At 39.9% G+C, this 22353-nt stretch overlaps 1 protein-coding gene across 3 annotated transcripts in view; it reads left to right on the forward strand.

The window, feature by feature from the left end:
- MYO5C (myosin VC) overlaps positions 1 to 22353 on the forward strand; it is a 59814-nt gene that overhangs the window by 289 nt on the left and 37172 nt on the right. For 2 of the 3 annotated variants that reach the window (XM_073303850.1, XM_073303851.1), the window contains exons 2-15: positions 7276 to 7386; positions 8811 to 8976; positions 9296 to 9440; positions 9874 to 10030; positions 11192 to 11335; positions 13312 to 13393; positions 14332 to 14439; positions 14995 to 15101; positions 16291 to 16556; positions 17586 to 17667; positions 17885 to 18025; positions 18969 to 19094; positions 20484 to 20567; positions 21476 to 21610. In XM_073303850.1, coding sequence (XP_073159951.1) covers positions 7276 to 7386; positions 8811 to 8976; positions 9296 to 9440; positions 9874 to 10030; positions 11192 to 11335; positions 13312 to 13393; positions 14332 to 14439; positions 14995 to 15101; positions 16291 to 16556; positions 17586 to 17667; positions 17885 to 18025; positions 18969 to 19094; positions 20484 to 20567; positions 21476 to 21610 — 1854 coding nt within the window. Of the gene's footprint in view, positions 1 to 7275; positions 7387 to 8810; positions 8977 to 9295; positions 9441 to 9873; positions 10031 to 11191; positions 11336 to 12014; positions 12174 to 13311; positions 13394 to 14331; positions 14440 to 14994; positions 15102 to 16290; positions 16557 to 17585; positions 17668 to 17884; positions 18026 to 18968; positions 19095 to 20483; positions 20568 to 21475; positions 21611 to 22353 lie in introns of those variants that run through there. The other variant, XM_073303852.1, reaches the window with a different exon arrangement.

Here is a 22353-nt window from a genome sequence, read left to right on the forward strand (position 1 = left end):
CCCAGCTTGGGGCGCAGGGCAGCACCACAGGGTCCCTGGTCCCGAACTTGGGTCAGTGGGGCTGGGGGTGCTGCCGCCCCCCCCTCCGGCTTGAAGTACTAATAACAACCACCGAACACAGGAGAGTGAGTTTGTGTGTGTGGTTTTTGGAGGGGGGTGAGGGGGTGAGAGAACCTGGATTTGTGCAGGAAATGGCCCACCTTGATTATCACACACATTGTGAAGATAGTTGTCACTTTGGATGGGCTATTACCAGCAGGAGAGTGAGTTTGTGTGGGGGGGTGGAGGGTGAGAAAACCTGGATTTGTGCTGGAAATGGCCCAACTTGATGATGACTTTAGATAAGCTATTACCAGCAGGACAGTGGGGTGGGAGGAGGTATTGGTTCATGATCTCTGTGTGTATATAATGTCTTCTGCAGTTTCCACAGTATGCATCCAATGAAGTGAGCTGTAGCTCACAAGAGCTTATGCTCAAATAAATTGGTTAGTCTCTAAGGTGCCACAAATCCTCCGTTTCTTTTTGCGAATACAGACTAACACGGCTGTTACTCTGACACCGAACACATGGTTGCCATCAGCAGCGCCCCCCCCCCCCCCCACACACACACAAATTGTTCCTGCACCCCTGACTCAGGTTATACTTTGCCTCCCAAGTATGGGGCCGGAGAGTAAATGCACAGCCTGGCCAGCCCCAGTCCCTCAGAAACCGAGAGTCAAGCCCCCCAAAACCATGAGATTAAAAGAAAACCAACACCCACCTTTCTGGGGTCTTTGGAGCTGCCTTCTGTTCTTTGTGCTCTAGGCTTCTAAGCTTTTCTCTGCAACTATGAAAGCTGGAAAAGTAGGGGGGGAATCCTGGTCCTTTCAAAGTCCATGGGAGTTTTTCCATTGACTTCAGTGGATCCAGAATTTCTCCCCCCCCCCCACTCTTTTAAATGAAAGCTAGGCTTCTTACATGATCACAGGACTCCAGGAACTGGGACATTAAGAAAAGCACCTGATATTGTGAGAGATGCCCTGAGTTTATGGTAGGCTGTTGAGATTTAAAACAAAAAAACAGTTATAGGAAAATATCATGATTTTTCCAATCACGATTTTCACCCAAGAGACTGGTTTTAATAACTAGCTATGATTTACCACTATCATGGGACTGAACAGGGCTAGTAAACTGCAGGTTTCTGTTATTTCTATAGGTTATTTATTAAACTAAAATAAGGACACAGTATCACTTAGAAAGGCGCTCATTATCCTGCCTGGATGATTCTTCAAGTCTGCCTGCCTGCAGAATTGCTTTACTAAATAAGCCAAACGTTTACACAATAGTATAGAGCTTCAGCTAGGCAATAATAATGAAACAGAAGTGAAATGCTGTTGTGCATCATGAGACCTGGCTTCTGTTCCCAGCTCCTGACAGTGAAATGAGGTTTGGCAAGTCACTCCACTTCCCTGTGCCTCCACCCTTTCCCCATCCATGAGCATTATCCACCTTTAGATCTAGGGAAAAGTACACTGCAAGTGCAAAGTGTTTATTACCATTATGATCACTTCACAGTTTGCATGCTGTGGGGCCAGTTCTCAAGTCCAGTGAGTTTGCTTTGCCCTAGAGACAGAAAGCAGAACATAAATCCAGCGGATCCAGTTTTGTGAGGGATTCCCCTTGTTTGGAGGAATCCTTGGGTGCAGCATCCTGGCTACCAGTGCACGAGCCACAGACAAGTACATCATTGACCAGGGATATTATGGTGATAGTGGGCCAGCCAGGAGACTGGTTTTAAGGGGCTAACTATCTGATCCTGTATGGAAAATTCTCTGTTCCTAATACAGAGCTGTACCCTCACTTAGGCTGGTGTGAATACTGAGTAACTCCATTACAGTCAACAGAATTACTCTAGATTCCCATCATTTTAAACGAAACAGGATTTGGCTTCCCTAGATCATTAAATATTGATTACTTTTTCCTCACAAGTGGTGTTTAATACATTATACTGAACAGCTATTCCATAACTAAATGTATTTGTAATTATTTTCAGTAAGCTAGTGGGGAGGCTTTTAAATATCGAGAGAACGGAACATACATTATTTTTGAATCTTTGGTTATTTTCAACTCAATGCCTCTAAATAGGTTTTTAACCTGGCTTGATCAGGAGCTGAGAAAATTTTTACTTAAACCATATTTATTTATTTGTTACATTGTTAAGGTCAGAAAAAAAAATAAGGCTTAATATTTGGTGACACTTTTTTATTATTCAGCTCTGATTATGCAGTCGGCACTATAAAAGACCTAAAGAAAGAAATCTGTCTCAAAAATCTTAATCTAAAACACATCCATAAAACCCACTCCTACAAATGCTTAAGTAATTCCTTAACTTTAAGCATGTGAGTAATCCATTTAGTAAAGCATGCGCATAAGTATTTGCAAAATAAGGCCAACAGCCATAGATAAGACAAGATGCACTAGGAAACCCATGGAAGTTTTAACTTAGAATATTAAATCAATCTCTCATTCCCCTTGCCCCCTGGTGTCGTTCAGTATATTGGGGCCTGGTAGAAGAAGTGCCTCTTTAGACATATCTAAAACATAAAACATTTAGCTATATCCAAGACCAAGACACAATCTGGCACAATTTGTACAAAATGATCGTACTTGCATTTGTTATTTTTAAAAATAGTATAAGTGAATTGGTATTCTGACTATGAACGTATAGTTCTACAGTTAAAAGTGTGACAGCCAGACATGTACAGAAAACTTTAACAACGTGACTAATGAGACAAAATACAATCAGCATCTAAGGAGCAGGATAAGGGTAATATCAGTATACAGCTCTATAGGACACATAAGAATGCAATTAACATTTTTATGTAATTTGAAAAAGAAAAGGTAATAGGGGTAGCTCAGTGGTTTGAGCATTGGCCTGCTAAACGGAGGGTTGTGAGTTCGATCCTTGAGGGGGCCATTTAGGGGATCTAAAGTTTCTGAACGGTATTTCATCTCTTCTTGCTTCAGTATAGAACAGAAGAAGAATTACGGATTTACTATTGCTTACTATGGGAAGGGCATCTTTGGGTTAAAGGCACATTGGCCAGAGACACTCATATATGTAGTTGTGTATGTTGTTTGTTCAAGTTAATGCAGTTCATTCCAAGGGTATGCAGTTGGTTCCTCAGATAATTTTTGAAAGCTCTCTCATGTATCAGATATCATATACATGAATTGAAGTAATCTAAGTAGGCTTTAAAATTCCTAAGTGGGTATTATGGAAGAGTACTTTTATTTGAAACTTTTGATATTGTTGTATTTGGGGGAGTATAAGGCATTATTTATACAGAAGTCCCAACAAGCTAAAGCACCTTGAAATACAGAATATCAGCTCTCACCTTTGGGGTAAACTTTGAATATAATTGGTCATTCATGAAGCTAAAGGGGAAATTTATTCTTCAAAATGTAAACTGAATTTTTTGTTTGTATAATTTACTTCCTGTTTTTTCACCAGTCACTATAATTTCATGGTAAATAATTTGTCTGTTTAACATTTTTCTTTAAATAACCAAGGTAAACACTGTGTCTGTGTATTACTAACTTATAATCAAATATCTCTGTTCTGCCATAATACATAATGTCATTACAAGTTTACCTCTAAATCTCTGGACTGACTATATTCATTCATCTTATTACTTGCACATAAGTAATCTTTACATATTCATTCAGCTTATTACTTGCACATAAGTAATTTTTTCTGAGTGGCTAAAATTCTTTTTGAGAACCTAAAAGAATACAATCTATTCTTGAATCCAGCATAGTGTCATGCAGGCGGGGGAAGACTGGGTGTAACTTTAAAGGAGAATAAGTAAACTCTCTGTGTTTACTTGTAAGGTAGGGTTCAATTAAACTGACCTTAAGCTGGCTGGTTACATTTACCAATGGAGGCACCTGGAACTGCAGGGACACTTTCTGAAGAATACTTTGGTCACATGCTTTTTTTGTTCTTTACATAAGCATAGTTTAGTTTCTCACCTACAATCACGCTCAATCTAGGCTAGGCTGTTTGATTATAATATTATTGGTCTGCTTAGAATAATATTTATTAAAATGCTCTTTTAGCATATATAAATATGTATACAGTATCTTAAATACCCATGAAATCAACATATGTGGCAACAATAAAAGTGAAAGTCTAGCCTAGTATTTCAAGACAAGGAGCTAGTTAAAATTTCTTCTTCATATATCTTATTACACAACACCTTTTATTTGGGTATAAAATGTGTCAGTAATTTGATTTGGGGGTTGTCTTTAATCACTTAGGCAAAAATATTTTCCCTACTGTGGTTTGTAGTTGATCAAGAAAGACTTCTGTGACTTTGCAAATCTTCTTAATAACATGCAAAATGTTCCTTATTTTGTGGGCATCACCAAATGGACTCATGAAGGGCATTGGAAATTTGAAAGGTGTTCACCAAATGATATGTGTGGTGCCATCAAGTTTCTTGATGATGGTTGTCAGGGGTTAGATGCAGGGGGAAAAGGTGGTGATACTCTTCTGAGCTTCACCCACAAAATAAACTCTGCCCATGCACGTCACCAAAATAAGATGCTACTCACGAGATTATGCAGATATTGAAAATATGGTAGGTTCCATTAGGCTCCTTGAGCTTGCTCCCCCTTGGAGGGATTGAATATGTCCATAGATTCTGGTAGGCTCCTGGGACACCACCTGATTAGAGGAAAAGAAGTGAACTCCCCACTTCAATGGGAGTTTTATCCTGTGGCAGGAAAATAGGGCCCCAAGATCCTATTTTTGCCATTGCCACGTGCCTTTTGAGAGATCTTAGGCTAGTTACTTAATCTCTCTGTGCCTCCGTTATCCCCTCTGTAAAATGGGCATGATTATACCTATCCCATAGACATATTTTGAGGCTTCATTCTTTTAGGGTTTAGTGTTTGTAAAGTGCTTCAGGATCCTTGGCTAGAAGACATTATGGAAGTGTAGATTACTGTCGTGATAGTGTATTTCTTATGTCACTCGAAGAATAGAAGTAGAGATTTGATTGTTTTGTCAGTGGTTAGTTTCAACTCTTGTTTGGTTTCACACATCCGATTTAGTGGCAGTAATCAGGTAACAGAATGCCTCTTAGTTTAAATGAATCAGCAGTAGATAATTTCTGTTCCCTGACTGCTGTCACAGAGATGAGTACTTCAGATAAGAATTTTCTCACCTTAGTTTGTTGCTAATTTTGCTTGTTCTTTCAGTGAAGTCATCATGCTGTTGCTATGGAGATGACTATGATGTCATAAACAAAGCGTTATGACGTCACAGGAAGAACAGATAGTCTGTGCCAGAGCAAACTCCAGTATAAACAACAGAGATAATCGTGTCTTTGATAATTATTTAAAGTGGCAGTGGATATTATTATAAATGTAGAATGGCACTGGTTCTAAATGAAATTCTCTAATAAATACAGTAGTTCAGCGTGCGGGAGAGAGAGAGATGATATATACTCTATACTGATGGCAGCTGGACACACTCCTACTTTTGTTGTATAACTTGAGTTTTATACTTTTAAGTGAGTGTTTCTACAGGAACATCTGCACTGCTTAACCCTTAGTCTCATGCCTAAAGCATATTTAAGATATACAGGTATCACAGCAAGTTGTTATATGTTGGTAATACTTGGCACCTGAGTAGCAGTATTACTTTTGAGGCACTCGGAACACTTCAATAAACATTGGTTTCAGAGTAACAGCCGTGTTAGTCTGTATTCGCAAAAAGAAAAGGAGTACTTGTGGCACCTTAGAGACTAACCAATTTATTAGAGCATAAGCTTTCGTGAGCTACAGCTCACTTCCTCAGATGCATATCGTGGAAACTGCAGCAGGCTTTATATATACACAGAGAATATGAAACAATACCTATTCCCACCCCACTGTCCTGCTGGTAATAGCTTATCTAAAGTGATTTCCAGCACAAATCCAGGTTTTCTCACCCTCCACCCCCCCACACAAATTCACTCTCCTGCTGGTGATAGCCCATCCAAAGTGACAACTCTTTACACAATGTGCATGACAATCAAGCTGGGCTATTTCCTGCACAAATCCAGGTTCTCACATCCCCCCCACCCCCATACACACACAAACTCACTCTCCTGCTGGTAATAGCTCATCCAAACTGACCACTCTTCAAGTTAAAATCCAAGTTAAACCAGAACATCTGGGGGGGGGGGGGTAGGAAAAAACAAGAGGAAACAGGCTACCTTGCATAATGACTTAGCCACTCCAAGTCTCTATTTAAGCCTAAATTAATAGTATCCAATTTGCAAATGAATTCCAATTCAGCAGTTTCTCGCTGGAGTCTGGATTTGAAGTTTTTTTGTTTTAAGATAGCGACCTTCATGTCTGTGATCGCGTGACCAGAGAGATTGAAGTGTTCTCCGACTGGTTTATGAATGTTATAATTATAATAATATAATTTTCAATAAACATTGTTTCACAAGTCTTCTACAAAGAATTTTGTTCAATTCTTTAAACAAATAAAGACATCCTGTTCAGCAGCGCACATCAAGCATAAGGTGCTTTTAGGGCAGAGTGCTTTAACTCTGGGGCTGAGCTAAAATGCCTAAAGTGTGAAAGATTCCTGCTGAACCAGCTGGCCTTATGGGAGCTAGCTGGCTGGTTATAAATAGGGAAACCAGCCAGCAGGCTTTGAAGTCTGTCTTCAGGGACTGGAGAGATTATTCTGTGGAGCTTGTTCTTTAATCATATAAAAAGAAAAGTAACTGTATAGGTATTTTCTTTTTCAAAATGTTTCCTAAGTTAAATCTCCCCTTACGTTATTTTAAGGAAGAGATCATGTAAATCCTACAGAATAAGACTCCTGGATTTGTGTAATACATACATACTTATAGCAGAGATACTTGTGGTTCCTTCTTGGAATCAGAGGTTCTGCTATAAGCATGATTTTACTCTCTTTTCAGAGTCCTTAACTGAGAATGATCTGCTTCCTGCTATCTGTTTCTGCTTAACTTGAAGCTCTGTTGAGCCAGCACCTCTGAGATCTTTGGATAATTGAGGTTACACTGTATACCTCTTTTACAAATATAATTAAAGCACAAGGCATTTGCCCATGGCAACACAGTAATCCATAGTAGAACCGGGAATAAAACCTTGGAGTCCTGCCCCCAGCTCTGTATTTTAACCATTAGATCACATTCAAAAGAAATCTGACAAATGTATGTTTAAGATAGCATCAGAGTTAATGCTTATCTTATTCTTCTGTTGTAGTACAACAGCGTTTGGATCCCTGACAATGAAGAAGTTTGGCAGTCTGCTGAAATCACAAAGAGCTACAAAACAGGAGACCATGTGCTTCACCTACTATTAGAAGATGGAACTGTGAGAAAAAATACACAGTTATTTCAATTTTTAATGAGAGGCTCGATCAGATCACTGATCCATGTAGTCCAGGATGCTGTTTCTGACTGTAGCCAGTACCATGTTCTTGATTATCTTGCAATCTTAGGATTTTCTAGCCATTTAAAACTGTACAGTAAGTAGCAATCCCCTAAAAAAATGTAAAGAGCTTAATTTTACCAGCCAGCACTTGTCAGTGTATGCCCCATTGCACTGACAAGGGAAAATGGAGCTATGCCAATTATGGAGTTCTCTGAGGAGCTTGTCCATGATTTTTTTGTAAACTCATCGCTTTAGTATATGATTTGTCGTACATATACAGTAGAACCACACTATTATGATCCTCTAATTTGTGACACTACTTTTTTCCAAAATACATTGTGAACACCTCCCTTGCCTGAGAATGAGTTATTGTATGTTTTTCTGATTGTCTGAGGTGCAAGGACGGAGATGGGAGCGAAGCTCTTTGTAAGTTGTTGTACTGCACCCATCACCTTGGTATCTGTGCAGCTTACAAATTTGTTTATGTGAACACAAGAAGTGTTTCTCTTTCCTTTCCCCATTTTATAAGGACTACTTTTTAAAAAATGTGATAAAAGCAGAGTTACTGAAGGAAATACAGGTCAGAAAAGTGGGGGGTTACATTTTTTTCAAAGGGCAATGAGGTCCTGGGTTATTATGAGCTCTTTGGGAAGCACATTCCACAATCATGCGCCAGTTGCCTGTCCTGCGCATACATGTCACTCTTCAGGATGACAGTTCTATTGTTCCAATAGACTGTAGCTGTCATGCAAGGACATGATCATATAGAACAAGGGGCTTCCTTGGGTTATTTGGGTCAATCCCTCAGAGGGCTTTGAAGATTAGGGCCCAGATTTTCTAGGACTTGTGGGGAACGAAAAGGTAACTTTATCTCCTCTTTATGTTCCCCATCTAGTCAAAGGTTTGTGATAAGTTAGAGCTGTCTTTAGACGCTAACTTAAGACCAGCTGCCTGTAAGACCATAGGCTATTCCAGCACCTGGGACACCTGGGCAAAAGGACACTCCAGCTACACTCACTTTCCCTAGATAGCATTTAAACTACTGCAGAGTTTTTTATGTTTAATTTAAACCTCTCGTTCTCTTTATTGATTGAAGAGGCTTCATGTAAAAAACACTTAGTATGTTTCAGTACAATATATTAAAGAGAGAGAAAATAAGCCTTTTTTTTTTTATGAGACATTGAGGGGCCCTATCTTGCATTCCTTGTACACTAAAATGACCATGGATGTCACTGGAAGTTAACTGGTGTTCACGGAATGCAAGATCAGGCACTGATCCATCATCCATGCAACAGTTAGGACAAAGGTAGCCAAAAAGTTCAATATGTATTTACGCGTGCGTTTCATGTAATTTGTATTGTCAGGAATTGAATTACCCTGTTGATCCAGCACCTTTGCCACCTCTACGAAATCCTGACATACTTGTTGGTGAAAATGACCTCACCGCACTTAGCTATCTCCATGAACCTGCTGTTCTACACAATCTTAGAGTTCGTTTTGTGGAGTCAAAACTTATCTACACTTATAGTGGTATGTAAAAACAAACCCAGGGTTTCAGGTAAACAAACGAAAAATTTTAAAAAGTTTAAATTCTTGCTGCTGAAAGTACAATAGGATCAGAATTGTTTTCCTGAAATCTGTTAATTAAGTTTCTTGAAGCCAGGGTGATTTATGCATGAATAAGGACTGCTTCAGTGATCAGGCCCTTGTGTAGTGGTTAGTTCAGATATGAATATTTTTACAACGCAGCAATTTAGTTGAGGTTTCTAGTTTCAATATCTTACCTTTTGTTAGGTATTGTAGAAAATGGGATGATACATCTGATTTTGTACTGTGTATTCTTTCATAGGAATCATTTTGGTTGCAATGAACCCCTATAAACAGTTGCCAATATATGGGGATGCCATTATCCATGCATATAGTGGGCAGAACATGGGGGATATGGATCCACATATATTTGCTGTGGCAGAAGAGGCTTACAAACAAATGGCAAGGTACTGTCTGTTTTCATTTGTTTAACACTTGTTTCTTCTAAAATATAATTCAAAAATCTGATGGAAAATAATGTAATTGAATTTTGTTTTGTAAATGTCCAAGCAGCTAAAATTCCTTTTGTCTGGATAATTTCATGCAGCCCACCCTCAAAGAGAAGAGAACCTTGTAACCTCTGAGGAGAGGTGCTGAGGGGTAAAGAGTTTCTGGAATTTACTTCTTAATACCTCTCACAGGGAAAGGACAAAGGTGGTCCTAGCTCAGTGATTTGTGTTGACTACAGCCTGCAAGGGACAAACAAAACAGGAGAAGCCAAAAGACCAAGGAGAAGATGAAAGCTGGCAGTGGTGCTGGTCACAATAACATTTATCCCATGCATTTATATATTTAGACTAGCAAGATATTTAAAATCTTCCTCTTATCGTCCTGTTTTAGAAACAACAGGAATCAGTCTGTTATAGTCAGTGGAGAATCAGGAGCTGGAAAAACTGTGTCTGCTAGATATGCTATGAGATACTTTGCCACAGTCAGTAAGTCAAACAGCAATGCGCACGTGGAGGATAAAGTACTGGCATCCAACCCAATAACAGAGGTAAATTTAAGGATGAAAGTAAAGGGACTTTATACTCATTAAAGGCTGAATCCTGAAAGTTGCTGCGCTCCTATGGTAGAAGTCAATGAGCATTCCAGGTATTCAGTAACTCTTAGTAAACTGTGTGCATATTAAGAGCCCAGTCCTGTGACATGCTCTGCTACATCAAAAATATTCAACATATATGTGCACTTTTTTCCGTGTCACAAATATGTTTTAATTTTCTTGCCTATGTGAAGTATTGAGTATAATGTATATAACTGTATCCAGTGGGCTATACTTATTGTTTTATTGCAGTTTTGTGCTGTCACACTTTTCATCTCACCATCTTCTCCTTTAACCACCTTTTAAAAAAATAAATTCCTTTTCTAACTGGAATCATCTGTAATAACTCAGCAACAACACTATCTAACGTGAGCATTAATGATAATTGTAGGTGGTCTTGAACTCAGTCTAAGTGCTTGCAGATGGAAATCCATATTAAGTCATCCAAATCACAGGTCTGATTTTTCAGAAGCTCTGAGCACTCACATCTCTCTTCAGTTTCTGAGTGAGATTAGAGTCTCAACACCTCTGAAAATCAGGCCACTTTATTTAGGTTCTGTATTTTGGAACCCAAACTTGAAAATGTTTGCCTTTATCTTTTTATGTATATTTGAAATGTAAATTTTCAAATTGACACACACACGTACCATCACAAAGAACTTTTGAAAAATAATCAAATTTTTGTATATTGCACTATGTGGGCGGGTTGTTTTATTATTTTGTCTGCACCAGCAGAAAAGATGCTTGGATATATGGTTACAGGAGAAAAGAAGTGGGTGGTTTTGTTGTTGTGGGTAGAAAAAGGTTGAGAACCCATCCACAAAGGAGACTTATTTATGTTAGTGCTTAGTTTGTATAGAGTTGCGTTTAATATATGCATGTTACTTTAGGCTCAGAGTCTCTAAACAAACAATTTCCAAACTTGTTTCATAATAGAACATCCAAATCCCATTTCTGGATGTTCGGATTGATCCTTAGATGCATAAATGCCCAAAGTTTTACGTGCCATACTTTGAGAGAGTTACTCCTCTTTAGATGTTCACATTTGAAAACTGGACAGCATGAATGATTCTGTTGACACAAACTGGGCATTAAAGAGGTTCACCATGTTCATAGGCTGTAGGCAATGCGAAAACAACACGCAACGATAATAGCAGTCGGTTTGGGAAGTACACTGAAATCAGTTTTGATCAGACACACCAAATCATTGGCGCCAACATGAGGACGTACCTGCTTGAGAAATCCAGAGTTGTCTTTCAAGTAAGTGAAATAAAGTTTAAAAAAGCCAACTTCAGTGAAATCACTGTTGTACAACTCTCTTAACTTTGTTAGCATTATACTAAAAGAGGTAGGTGAAGTTTTGCATAATTTGTATTAATCTTAGTGTGTACCTTTGTTTGGAATAGGAGACCAATGTTATTTAGGGATATATATTCCTTCTCTGCTTACACCGTATGGAGGAGAGCAGAAAGGCTCTGGTCTCACAGTAGGAAATGCAGTGAGACATTGTGTTCCCACCAATATCATCACATTGAAATTTTTCTCCTCTCCAAGCCACAAAAATAGAAGTCTGCTCTGTGCGGCCAAGATGGGGGCAGGGCCAAGGTAGAAGGAGGAGGAGTTGTGGGATCGGCTGCTCTGTGCGGTACATTGGCCTCTCTGGGCAATGGAGCTTATTTTAGAGTCATTAGAGTCATAGAGTAGGTGGCTTGCATAGATTCTGAAATTCAGTATTTCAGATTGTGTTTTAGAGCTGACTCTGGGGAGAGAAGGAATGAATGTGCATGGGTTGTGTGTTTCATTTGCATTAATTAAGAAATAATGTTGATGATCTTGGAATACACAATGGAGATGAAGCTGAGGAATTTGAGGGCAAAAATTCCCTGCAAGTTTACTTAACTGAAATTAACATTATTCCTTTTTTTCAGCTAGTTTAGATGGCACAGCAAACCAGAATGTAACTTCTTTTCCCCTAGCAAAACCTGCGTTGCTTCATTCTCAAATTTCAAGTTGTCACATTGGAGGCTTGGCTAGATTAAGTCACTTGTTTGGACAGGTTTAAGTGGAAGATGAAAGTAAATACTTTGAACCTTCTCAGGTACTGTGGTGATGGGCTAAGTACTTAGATAGACTGCTCTTTAAAGTGAATAGTTTGAGCGATTGACAAATTTAGGCACTATCCAAGCTACAACAGTGTTAGAAAACTTCTATCCAAAGTGAGATTTTTGGCAACTTGGTTAGCAAAATTTCCACTTCTCACTTTGGGAGGGCAGAGTGTTTGTTTGGGGTGGCATAATCAACTGAAATTCCTCTCTTATAATAGAAGTTAGATATAAGTGATCAACGATCTCATTAATTTTAGATACCGTAAATGATCAGATGGATTTTTTTTATTTTCCCTAATAAAGCCAGTGTTAATAGAAGCACATTGTAAACATAAACCTTTTTCAGTAACACATAATAGGTGAAATCCTTTTAAGGTTAAATTGACAAAACAGGTTGTGGTTAACACTAAACTTTGAGATGCAAAAACTGTAGCATTGTGGAATCTTATTTAACCTATTTTTCTAAGGCTCTAATCCTGCAAACACTTATGAATATACTTCACTTTATTCTCATATATGTAAAGTTAAATGTGTGTTTGTGTTTGCAGGATCAGGGGCTAATTATGTCAGTATTTAGGGTATTGTGAAATAATGGTGCTAAAATAGCATGGAAAATATCTGGTGGTTGGTTGTTTTTGTTTAAAAAAACACACACACAAATCAAAACATTTTACTGCTTGCTTGTAGTTGTGTTTATAACTTCTCAGGTACTGAGAACAGCTACCTCTGTACCTAACAGATGGTTATAAAAATAGTCTTGAGAGCTTTCCACTTTCTGTGAATAGTGTTTCAGTTAGCACTCCCAAAGGAAGTAGTGCTCATTGCTATATTTGCCAGCCCTTGTTAGTTTTTTATCTGAATCAACTATTAAAGTAACAGCTTTGGCAAGAACTCTGCACACTGATATGCAGGTTTGCAGAGAAAGTGCACTTGGTTTTGTCACAGCCAAGGTGCTTGCTGAATTCTAAAAGCCTATCCATTTTAGCATAGGCAATATTTGACTCAAACTAGATTGCAATAGAATTTACACTTGGATAATTCACTCTTCTACAATTATAGTCAAATGCCACATGTTTTCCATGTTTATTTTTCTTTCTCCAATATAATGATTTCCTTTTATTTCGTTTGCAGTCAGAGAATGAACGAAATTACCATATATTCTACCAGCTGTGTGCTTCTGCTCTGCAACCAGAATTTAAGCATCTTAAATTGGGTATGTCTCAAGAAAGTAACCTGTTCTTCACCTTTGCAGTGTTACATTTTAAGGGTAGGATTTTCAAGAGCCCTAAGTCTCTTAGAGCACAAATCTTACTGACTTTCAGTGGGACCTGTGGGCCAGCGTGTATGTCTACACTGCAATAAAAGTCCTGCAGCATGACCATGGCTGGCCTATGTCAGCTGTCTCGGACTCATGAGCCTCCTGCTCCAGGGCTAAAAAATTGCAGTGTAGACATTTTGGCTCAGGGTGGAGCTTGAGACTTCATGGGACGGGCAGGTCTCAGGGCCCAGGCGCCAGCCTGAGCCTGAACATAACACTGCAATCTTTAGCCCCACAGCCCAAGCCCTGCGAACCTGAGTCAGCTGACCCAGATTCTGAGACTTGGTGCCACAGGTTTTTCATCGCAGTGTTGACATACTCTAAGTTGCTAGGGTTTGAGCTGCCTTACTGTAGTCAGTGGCAAAGCTTCCATTAACTTCAGAGGTGTAGGATCAGGTCCTTAGGTGTCTTTTGAAAATCACACTCTTTATTTAGTGAATATGCTTGTGAAGGATGCCATATTGACAGTCCTGGCGAGTGAAGGCTTCTTTATTTGTCCACAGAGCAGTGACATGGTACAAGCTCCATGTGAGCTTAAACTGCAATCTGGAGGACCAGCCTCAAGAGGGTTTGTCTCCCTACCAATCAATCCTTAGCCCTCTGTTAGATTTCCAAAAGGGGTGTCAGTTAGTGTAAGTTGTACTGGTTTTGTTATGTGGATTCCTGTTTATTTCGGAAGTACACGAAGACAATGAGCTCATTTTAGAAGAACTATCAGATGGTAACAGCTTTCATTCCATTTTCATTCATAGCTACTGGCCTATTGATGAAAGACTCTCTCTGTACCACTATCAAGTATGTTAATTGTTATAAGTTTTACTTTCCATCTATAGGGCATGCAGAAGAATTTAATTATACAAGAATGGGTGGCAACACTGTTATTGAAGGAGTCGATGACAGAGCAGATATGATGGAGACCCAGAAGACGTTCACTCTACTAGGTAAATGAGAATACTTGGCAACACATATTGATAAACTAGCAAAGCGAGCTTGGCTCTGAAATGACCAATGACAAATAAGTTTTGAAAAAAACTAGGGAGAATGTGTAGCAGTTACCTGCAGAATTGCTGTTTTGCTATTTGCTTCAATGGGACTTGGCAACATCAACTGGCTATTAGCAATTGGTCTTCATTGTTAGTGGTATAAATTACTTAGAGCTAGAGTCTGACTCGGCCTCAGGCTGGCATATTGTGGAGGAAAGGGAGGTAAGGAGTCTTCCTACCCTCTTGTGTGATCTATTGAAGGGCAAAGTGGAATTGTCCCTGCACCACTCAGGAGAGTACAGGGATTTGTCTCTAATTACTTCTCTGGGGATGGGGAGGGCTGAGAGTAGGCAGAGCTATAGCTCTACACAGCAACCAGCAGTGTCTTCACCAAGTCCTTATAGAATCGCTAATGATTATATACAGCATTGCAAGTATTCCTAGAGCATTCTTTTTATTAATGTTTGTTTTTATTGCTTTGAGTATTTCAAATGAATAGGGATTTTTTTTAAGGTCTGAAGGAGGATTTTCAGATGGATGTTTTTAAAATACTGGCAGCCATCCTACACTTAGGCAATGTGCAAATGACAGCTGTCGGTGATGAAAAATCTTCAGTCAGTGTAAGACATTCGCTCATTCAAATATTTGAATAATTATATTTAGTTTTCTTTATCTGGTGGGTCATTGCCAATCCTTTTGTATCTTCCCCAGCTACCTGTCACGTCCTTCCTCTATCTCTATGTTACAGGCTGTCTTAGGACATCCTACCTTGTGAGCATTCTTTGCCAAGACTCTTTGTAAAATACTTGGTCTCAATTTTTGGGTGCATAAAGCAGCCCTAAACCTGGCAAACTAAGGCCACTTTAGGATTCCTCCTGCCCAGCAGAATCCTCAGCTGGTGGTGTTTATGCCACTCCCCTTCCTGACTCGTGGCACAAAGGGAAGGTGTGTGGCTGAGATGTGCCTGCATCCAGCTGATCCCCAGCTGCTAGAATGACCCCTTGGAGCTGTTTGCAGCCTCTGCAAAACAGATCATCCTCAAGGCCATTCAGATTTGTGCCATGGGACCACACCATCACTTGGTGATCTCAAGGTCAGGGAAACCATAAGACAGGTTAAAGCCACCTATGCAGTCCCCAGCCCATATGAGGTGCAGTTTAATTGGTCCATCCCTGGTTGTATAAATGGTCCTTTTCAGCAGTGCTTATTCTAGAAAAATGTCTATTGACATCAACAGAGTTTTGCCTGTGTAAGAAGTGCCTGTGTTATTAAAAACCAGTTAAACCAAACCAAACCAACAATCATAGGCTGAAATCCCAACCCCAGTGAAGTTAGTGGCAAGGGCTCCCATTGAGTTCAATGGAGCCAGGTTTTCACCAGACATTTTAAGCAGTAATTAAGGCTATGATTCTGTCATGGATTCTGTAACTTTCCGGGACCTCCATGATGTCTTCTGGGGCAGGGCTGGAGTAGCTGTCAGTCCCAGGGCTGCTTGAAAACAGCTGACTGGCGGCCAGTCCCAGGGAACCGCTGCTCTGGTGGCCTGGCCTGCAGGAGCAGCAGTGGGGCTGGAGCAGCTGCAAGCCCCAGCAAGGTTCTGTTTGTCCCTTCTTCCTCCCCCTCACCCCCAGGGTATTTTTAGTAAAAGTCAGGGACAGGTCATGGGCTTCTATGAATTTTTGTTTTATTGTCTGCAACCTGTCCATGACTTTTACTAAAAATACCCATGACAAAATCTTAGCCTTCGTAATAATCCATTAGTTAAAACTTTTCATAAGATCTAGTAATGTTTATTTTTCTTCTTTAAAGCTGGAGGATAAACATCTCAATATATTCTGTGAACTTCTGGATTTAGACAATGACAAAGTGGCACAATGGTTATGCCACCGAAAAATTATCACTACCTCAGAGACTGTAATAAAGCCTATGACAAAACTCCAAGCTCTTAATGCAAGGGATGCTTTGGCAAAGAAGATCTATTCTCACCTGTTTGACTTCATTGTGGAAAGAATTAACAAAGCTTTGCATTTTTCTGGAAAGCAGCACACTTTTATTGGTGTTTTGGACATTTATGGGTAAGATTATCTCTGGTGAAAAAAATTATTTTCAGATGATACAACTCTCCTCTGTTTTCCAGTTCTTATTCCTACATATCTGGGAAATATGATGTATTTCCTACAATGAATTGGCATCCATTTAATCAAAAGGATGCAGTCTTCTGCGCCATAAAATCTTTTGCATGAAGGGCAATGGCAACTTCTTATTTTGATGGATATCAATATCTGTGTCTCAAGGTGACAACTGATCTTGGATTTAGTACATCTTAGGACATTGGTCTTTGATATGCACCTTATCAGAAGTAAATTTGGGAAGATCAATTTAAAGTTGTATTGTCACTTTGAGATGGGATGATGCTCCTCTGATGGCTGGATATGTTAACTTTAGGGTTGCTTTGTTTCACCATTGCAACACAGAGCAGCCCCATTGCACACCAGGGTTTTGGTCATTAGGTCTAAGACCTTGTCTACACTTGCGTGTGTATAGTACATGTAGCCACATACTGTGGTGAAAGGCAGGCAGTGTCCACTCTCACTGCGGTGTGTAGCTATATGAGGCAGTGAACGTTTCCAGCAGTCTGAGGTAGCAGGGAAAGGTTCTGGAAGGGGGAAGCCGTGAGGAGAGGAGACTTTCCCCGCTGCTGGAGTCTTTTGCTGTGGAGGGGAAAGGCTCTAGCAGCGGGACACAACACTGCTAAAAATAGCAGTGTAGGCATGGGAGGCTTTGCTTGGGCATGTAGAGAGCTGTGTAGGGACTATTGCATAGGGTTCAGGCATGTAGCCCACTCTATTCAGTTAAGCCATGCCTCACCATGTACTCTGCTATTTATAGCCATGCTAGCTGGGCCTGCAATGTCTGTACTGTACATGCCACCACAAGTGTAGACCTCCTCTAAGAAACTGAAAGTTTAGGAAGTAATTTCCTTATAAGCAGCTGTTTTCTCTCAAAATCCCATCGGGACATTAGCACTCACTTTTAAGTGATCGTGATTATTTTTTTTCTCCTATCTAATAATATCTGCCCCTAATTTTTCAAATGTATTTCAGATTTGAAACTTTTGATGTGAACAGTTTTGAACAGTTTTGCATCAATTATGCTAATGAAAAACTGCAACAACAATTTAACCAGGTTTGTATATATATTTTGCTGCAGTTGTATGTGTTGATTGGTGTCTTTATTGTAAAGATTAGCAATACTTAGAAAAGAGATTTTCTTATACTTCAGATCTATACTTTATTGCATGTTACACAAATATTTTACCTTACCTCTATTTTCCAAATGCCTATATTTTGTTCCTGAGTTATTAACATGTGCTTTTCATAATGCTGACATTTTTCATTAATAGCATGTCTTTAAACTTGAACAAGAGGAATATATGAAGGAAGACATCCCATGGACTCTAATAGACTTTTATGACAACCAACCAGTCATTGACCTTATTGAAGCTAAAATGGGCATTTTAGAGCTGCTAGATGAAGAGTGCTTGGTAATTTTAAAATTTGTTATACATATGAACTGGTATGAAAACATTTCTGCAGGTTGTGTTTCAGGCAGAATTTGTGGTTTAAACCATATTCTGATTCCTTTTAAATTAAGAAGATGAGCACCTTGCTGATGCAGTAATCATTCTCTGAATCTTTGTAAAGTTGTAAAGAATCTCTATTTGCTCTTGTTAATTTCTTTTCTTATTCTGCATAAAATTCAAGCTTCCTTTCCTCACTTTCAAGCACTCCCTGACTGTTCCAGTCCTACATCTCTGCCCTCTTCTCCTTCTACACACCCTTCAGCTCCCTGTGCGCCATCTAGGCTTCTCTTCTCACTATTCCTCTCCTTTTTTCTTTGCCCACTTCTGACTCCATTTTTCCTTCCCTTCTGCCATGTACCCCTAGAGGCCCTTCCTCTAAAAGGAAAAGAATGGCCTTAATGGTAAAGGACAGGCATGGGAAAGAGAATCCAAAGTGATTCTGTGTGACCTTGGCAAGTCACTTATGACCTGATTTTCAGAATCAGTACTATGCATAATATGGTAAAAAGTTACTGATCAAGCCCAGTGATTCACCCAATACCATTCTCTTGGCCTGATTGTCATAGATCTCTTGGGCAGCTAAATTATGCCTCATTTGGAATTATGTTGCCACTGCCCTTTCAGAACAAGGAGCAGCGTTCATGGCAGGGAGGTCTGCCTGCCTACAGAACTTTCTCAGGTTATGTACCTTGGCTGCTTTATAAGACCCTGTTTCTTCTTAAAATGGTTTTCCCAAGGGAATTTTTGGCTATTCTGAAAGAGATTAAAACTCAGATGCTATTTATCATCACAACACATTGTATGTCTGTTGCTTGAATAGCATTTATTGGTAGTAAGTGGCTTCCTCATTGTTAACATTCCAACAGTATTTTATTAAACAGCCTCACAGCTTGCTTTTTTATAGTTACCTCACGGGACTGATGAAAATTGGCTTCAAAAGCTATATAATAATTATATCAACAAGAACCCATTCTTTCAAAAGCCCAAAATGTCAAACACATCTTTTATCATCCAGCACTTTGCTGATAAGGTAGGTGTATATTTTACTGTATTATTTCACCATTTTTCAACCAACATAACATTCAGGAAGGAAAAAAATCTATTAAAGTGTAAATGGAATTGTACATGTGCCATCTTTATAAGCTATATTCAATATATGTTGTTGTTATCTTATTATATATTTATTGGCTGCGTGTCTGTCATGGAGGTCATGGAAGTCACAGATTCCATGACTCTGTGACCTCCATGACTTCTGCAGTGGTTGGTGCTGGCTCAAGGGCTGGGTCAGGGGGCTGAGGTGCGGGGCAGTGCTTACGTCAGGGGTTCCCTGGCTCCCACCGGCATATCTCTGCAGCTCCTAGGCTGACGGGCCAGAGGGCTCCGTGCCTGCAGGCCGGGCTCCCGCTGCTTCGCTTGGCTGCAGTTCCCAGCCAATGGGAGCTGTGGAGCCAGCGGTTGTGGCGGGAGCAGCGTGCGGAGCCCCCCGGCCTTCTCTCTCCTTCGGAGCTGCAGATACGCGCTGCTGGGTAGGGAGCCTGGTCTCTCCCCCTCCAGCACCAGCAGGGGGGTCCTGGCCCACGGCCCCCTCCCGGGTTTTAGTTAGGGGTATGTAGTAAAAGTCATGGACATGTCCTGGGCCGTGAATTTTTGTTTACTGCCTGTGACCTGTCCATGACTTCTGCTGAAAATACCTGTGACAAAAACATAGCCTTAGCTATGGGCCCACAGTGTGCTGTACAAACAGATAGGAAGATAAAGTCCCTGTCTCAAAGAGCCCCCAATTGTTAGTATGTGAGTATAAGACCAAAAACTTCAGACTAAAGTTGCAGAAAAAGCATACAACATATAAGCAAAATAGTCAGGGGTCCAACTGACACACATTCAGTAAGTATCATCAGGTTTTATTAGTATCTTTATTTTATTTATATTTGAAACTTAGTTTTCAGTTTCAGGGGCCCCTTAGAGTTTAAGTTGGGGAAATGAGTAACAGAAGGCAGTGGATAAATGAGATGAGATCATTAGAAGGACTGTCCAACCACAATGTGCATGATGACCTTAAGAGAAGGTGGTCAGCTGTCAAGGAGGTGTTCCTCTGCTAACAATCAAGAACATTGCAGGCTGCTGAATGTGGTAGCTGGGACTGAATGCCGTTCCTAATCAAAACAGAAGAAAAATGCAACTGGCTGCATATTGAGCCAGTTTGTCCAGCTCTTACAATTGCTGGTTATACATCTGGCACAATGCAACTGATAAAGACAGAATTTTACCTACATTGGTTAGGAATAATAAAAATATTGGACCAGGTCTCTGAGACCAGCCCATCTGCACCCAGTGCCACCGCCCAGGGGTAAAAGAATTTCTTTTCATTAATTTTTCATGTTGTTGCCATTATGATTACTGATTTCACTTTTTTGCACAGGTAGAGTACAAATCTGAAGGATTTCTGGAAAAAAACAGAGATACAGTGTATGAAGTATTGATTGACATCTTGAAAAACAGCAAGGTTAGTAAATTCATCATGGCTGATTATTCTACTAGCGATACCAGAATTCTTGTGGAATATGAATAAAGATTAAGATGAAAATACTTTGATCTAATGTTATTAAATTAAGAATGCTTTTCCTGAAAACTCTTACTATGGACCTAAAATAATTCCAAAGTGACACTGCAAGTTAAAAGAACGCTGTTTAGACTTATTCTTGTGTATAGTTACCCAGCAAGTTTAATATTTTAAGTATTTTTGTAATGTTCTTTATAAACAACCTTTTGAAGCTTGAAACTGAAATCTCAGTTTATTAAAACTGCTTTTTTTTCTTGAGGTGTATGCAAACTGATCTGTTGCATAGTTTATCATGTCTGTGGGGCACTGATTATTTTTAAAAGGAGACAAAAGATAATGGAAAGGCATAGAAAGAATTACTTTGACTTTCAAGCAGATGTAAGGTGAAAACAAGAGAGAGCTTTATCACTTTTTGGCCTACTACTCTTGACTATGCAGCCCTATTGTTAAGAATCTAACTTAAGCTGACAAAGAAAAACAAATTTTTAGTTTTAAATAACCTTTTTAAAATAACATGAATAGTCTGAATTTAACCCAGGCATGTAATCATGTCCACGCGGGTGTATCCCTGTACCCCCAAACAATTCCGCTGACGTCAGTGAGGCTCCATGCAGGTCTAATTGCAGGCTTCAGGTCTTTCAGGTGAAATGAAGTCCAGCAGTAATTGCTTCCTAGTTAGTTATGAATCTTAAATCAAAGGGTCCAGTCTCAAAAGCTACAAGATTTGGCCTAAGATCTGAGACCGACAATGTCTTTTTTGTCCTGTACATCCATTATTAGAATTCTTATATTAAAACATTATTACAATTACTCTCAGTGTTTAACTGCGATCCTTTCATTTACGCTTTTAGTTTCATCTGTGTGCAAACTTTTTTCAAGACCATCCAGTGCCCATTTCACCCTTCCGGTCAGCTATAACAGTCAAATCAGCAAAAACAGTGGTCAAGCCACCTAACAAACAGTTCCGGACGACGGTTGGCAATAAGGTATAGAGTTTAGCTCAAGCTCTAAAGAGTCATGTTTTTAACTCTAGAGCAGCAGTTCTCAAACCATGGGTCGGGCCTCCAAAGTGGGTCATGATCCCATTTTAATGGTGTCGCCAGGGCTGGCTTAGACTTTCTGGGACCTCAGGCCGAAGCCCAAGCCCCACCACCTGGGGCCAAAGCTGAAGCCCGAGGGCAGCAGGGCTCAGGTTACAGCCCCACCCTCACCCCACCTGGGGCTTCAAGCCCTTTGGCTTTGGCCCCTCCACCCAGGGCGGCGGGGCTCAGGCTTCATTCCCTCCTCCTGGGGTCTTGTAGTAATTTTTATTGTTGGAAGGGGGTTGTGGTGCAATCAGGTTTGAGAACCTCTGCCCTAGAGGTTTCCAGTTCAGTCCCCAACATCAGCCAAGAGGGGGTGGCCATGACTCTTCAATATTCCTCCTAAAACAGCACTTTCTAGACACAACAAATCCTGCATCTTGGCAGGGGGCTAGACTAGATGACCCTTCTAACCATTTGGGTCTATGATTCTATGAAGTAGAAAATATTGGTGAAGTGCGGGCATTCAGGAATTTGTACTTGGGGGCGTGAGATTCAGATTTATTCATAAGTGCATATCTGGTACTATGGTATTTAGAAACATTATTCTAGGATGTCTAGTGTGCTGTACAGCTAGGGATAGCCCCAGCTACTAGTTAGTATCCCAGTTTTGTGTGCAAGTGGGCGTGTTTGTGTATTTGTGTGTG

This window comes from Lepidochelys kempii, chromosome 10 (assembly GCF_965140265.1).
Source record: "Lepidochelys kempii isolate rLepKem1 chromosome 10, rLepKem1.hap2, whole genome shotgun sequence".
Classification (NCBI taxonomy): Eukaryota; Metazoa; Chordata; order Testudines; family Cheloniidae; genus Lepidochelys; species Lepidochelys kempii.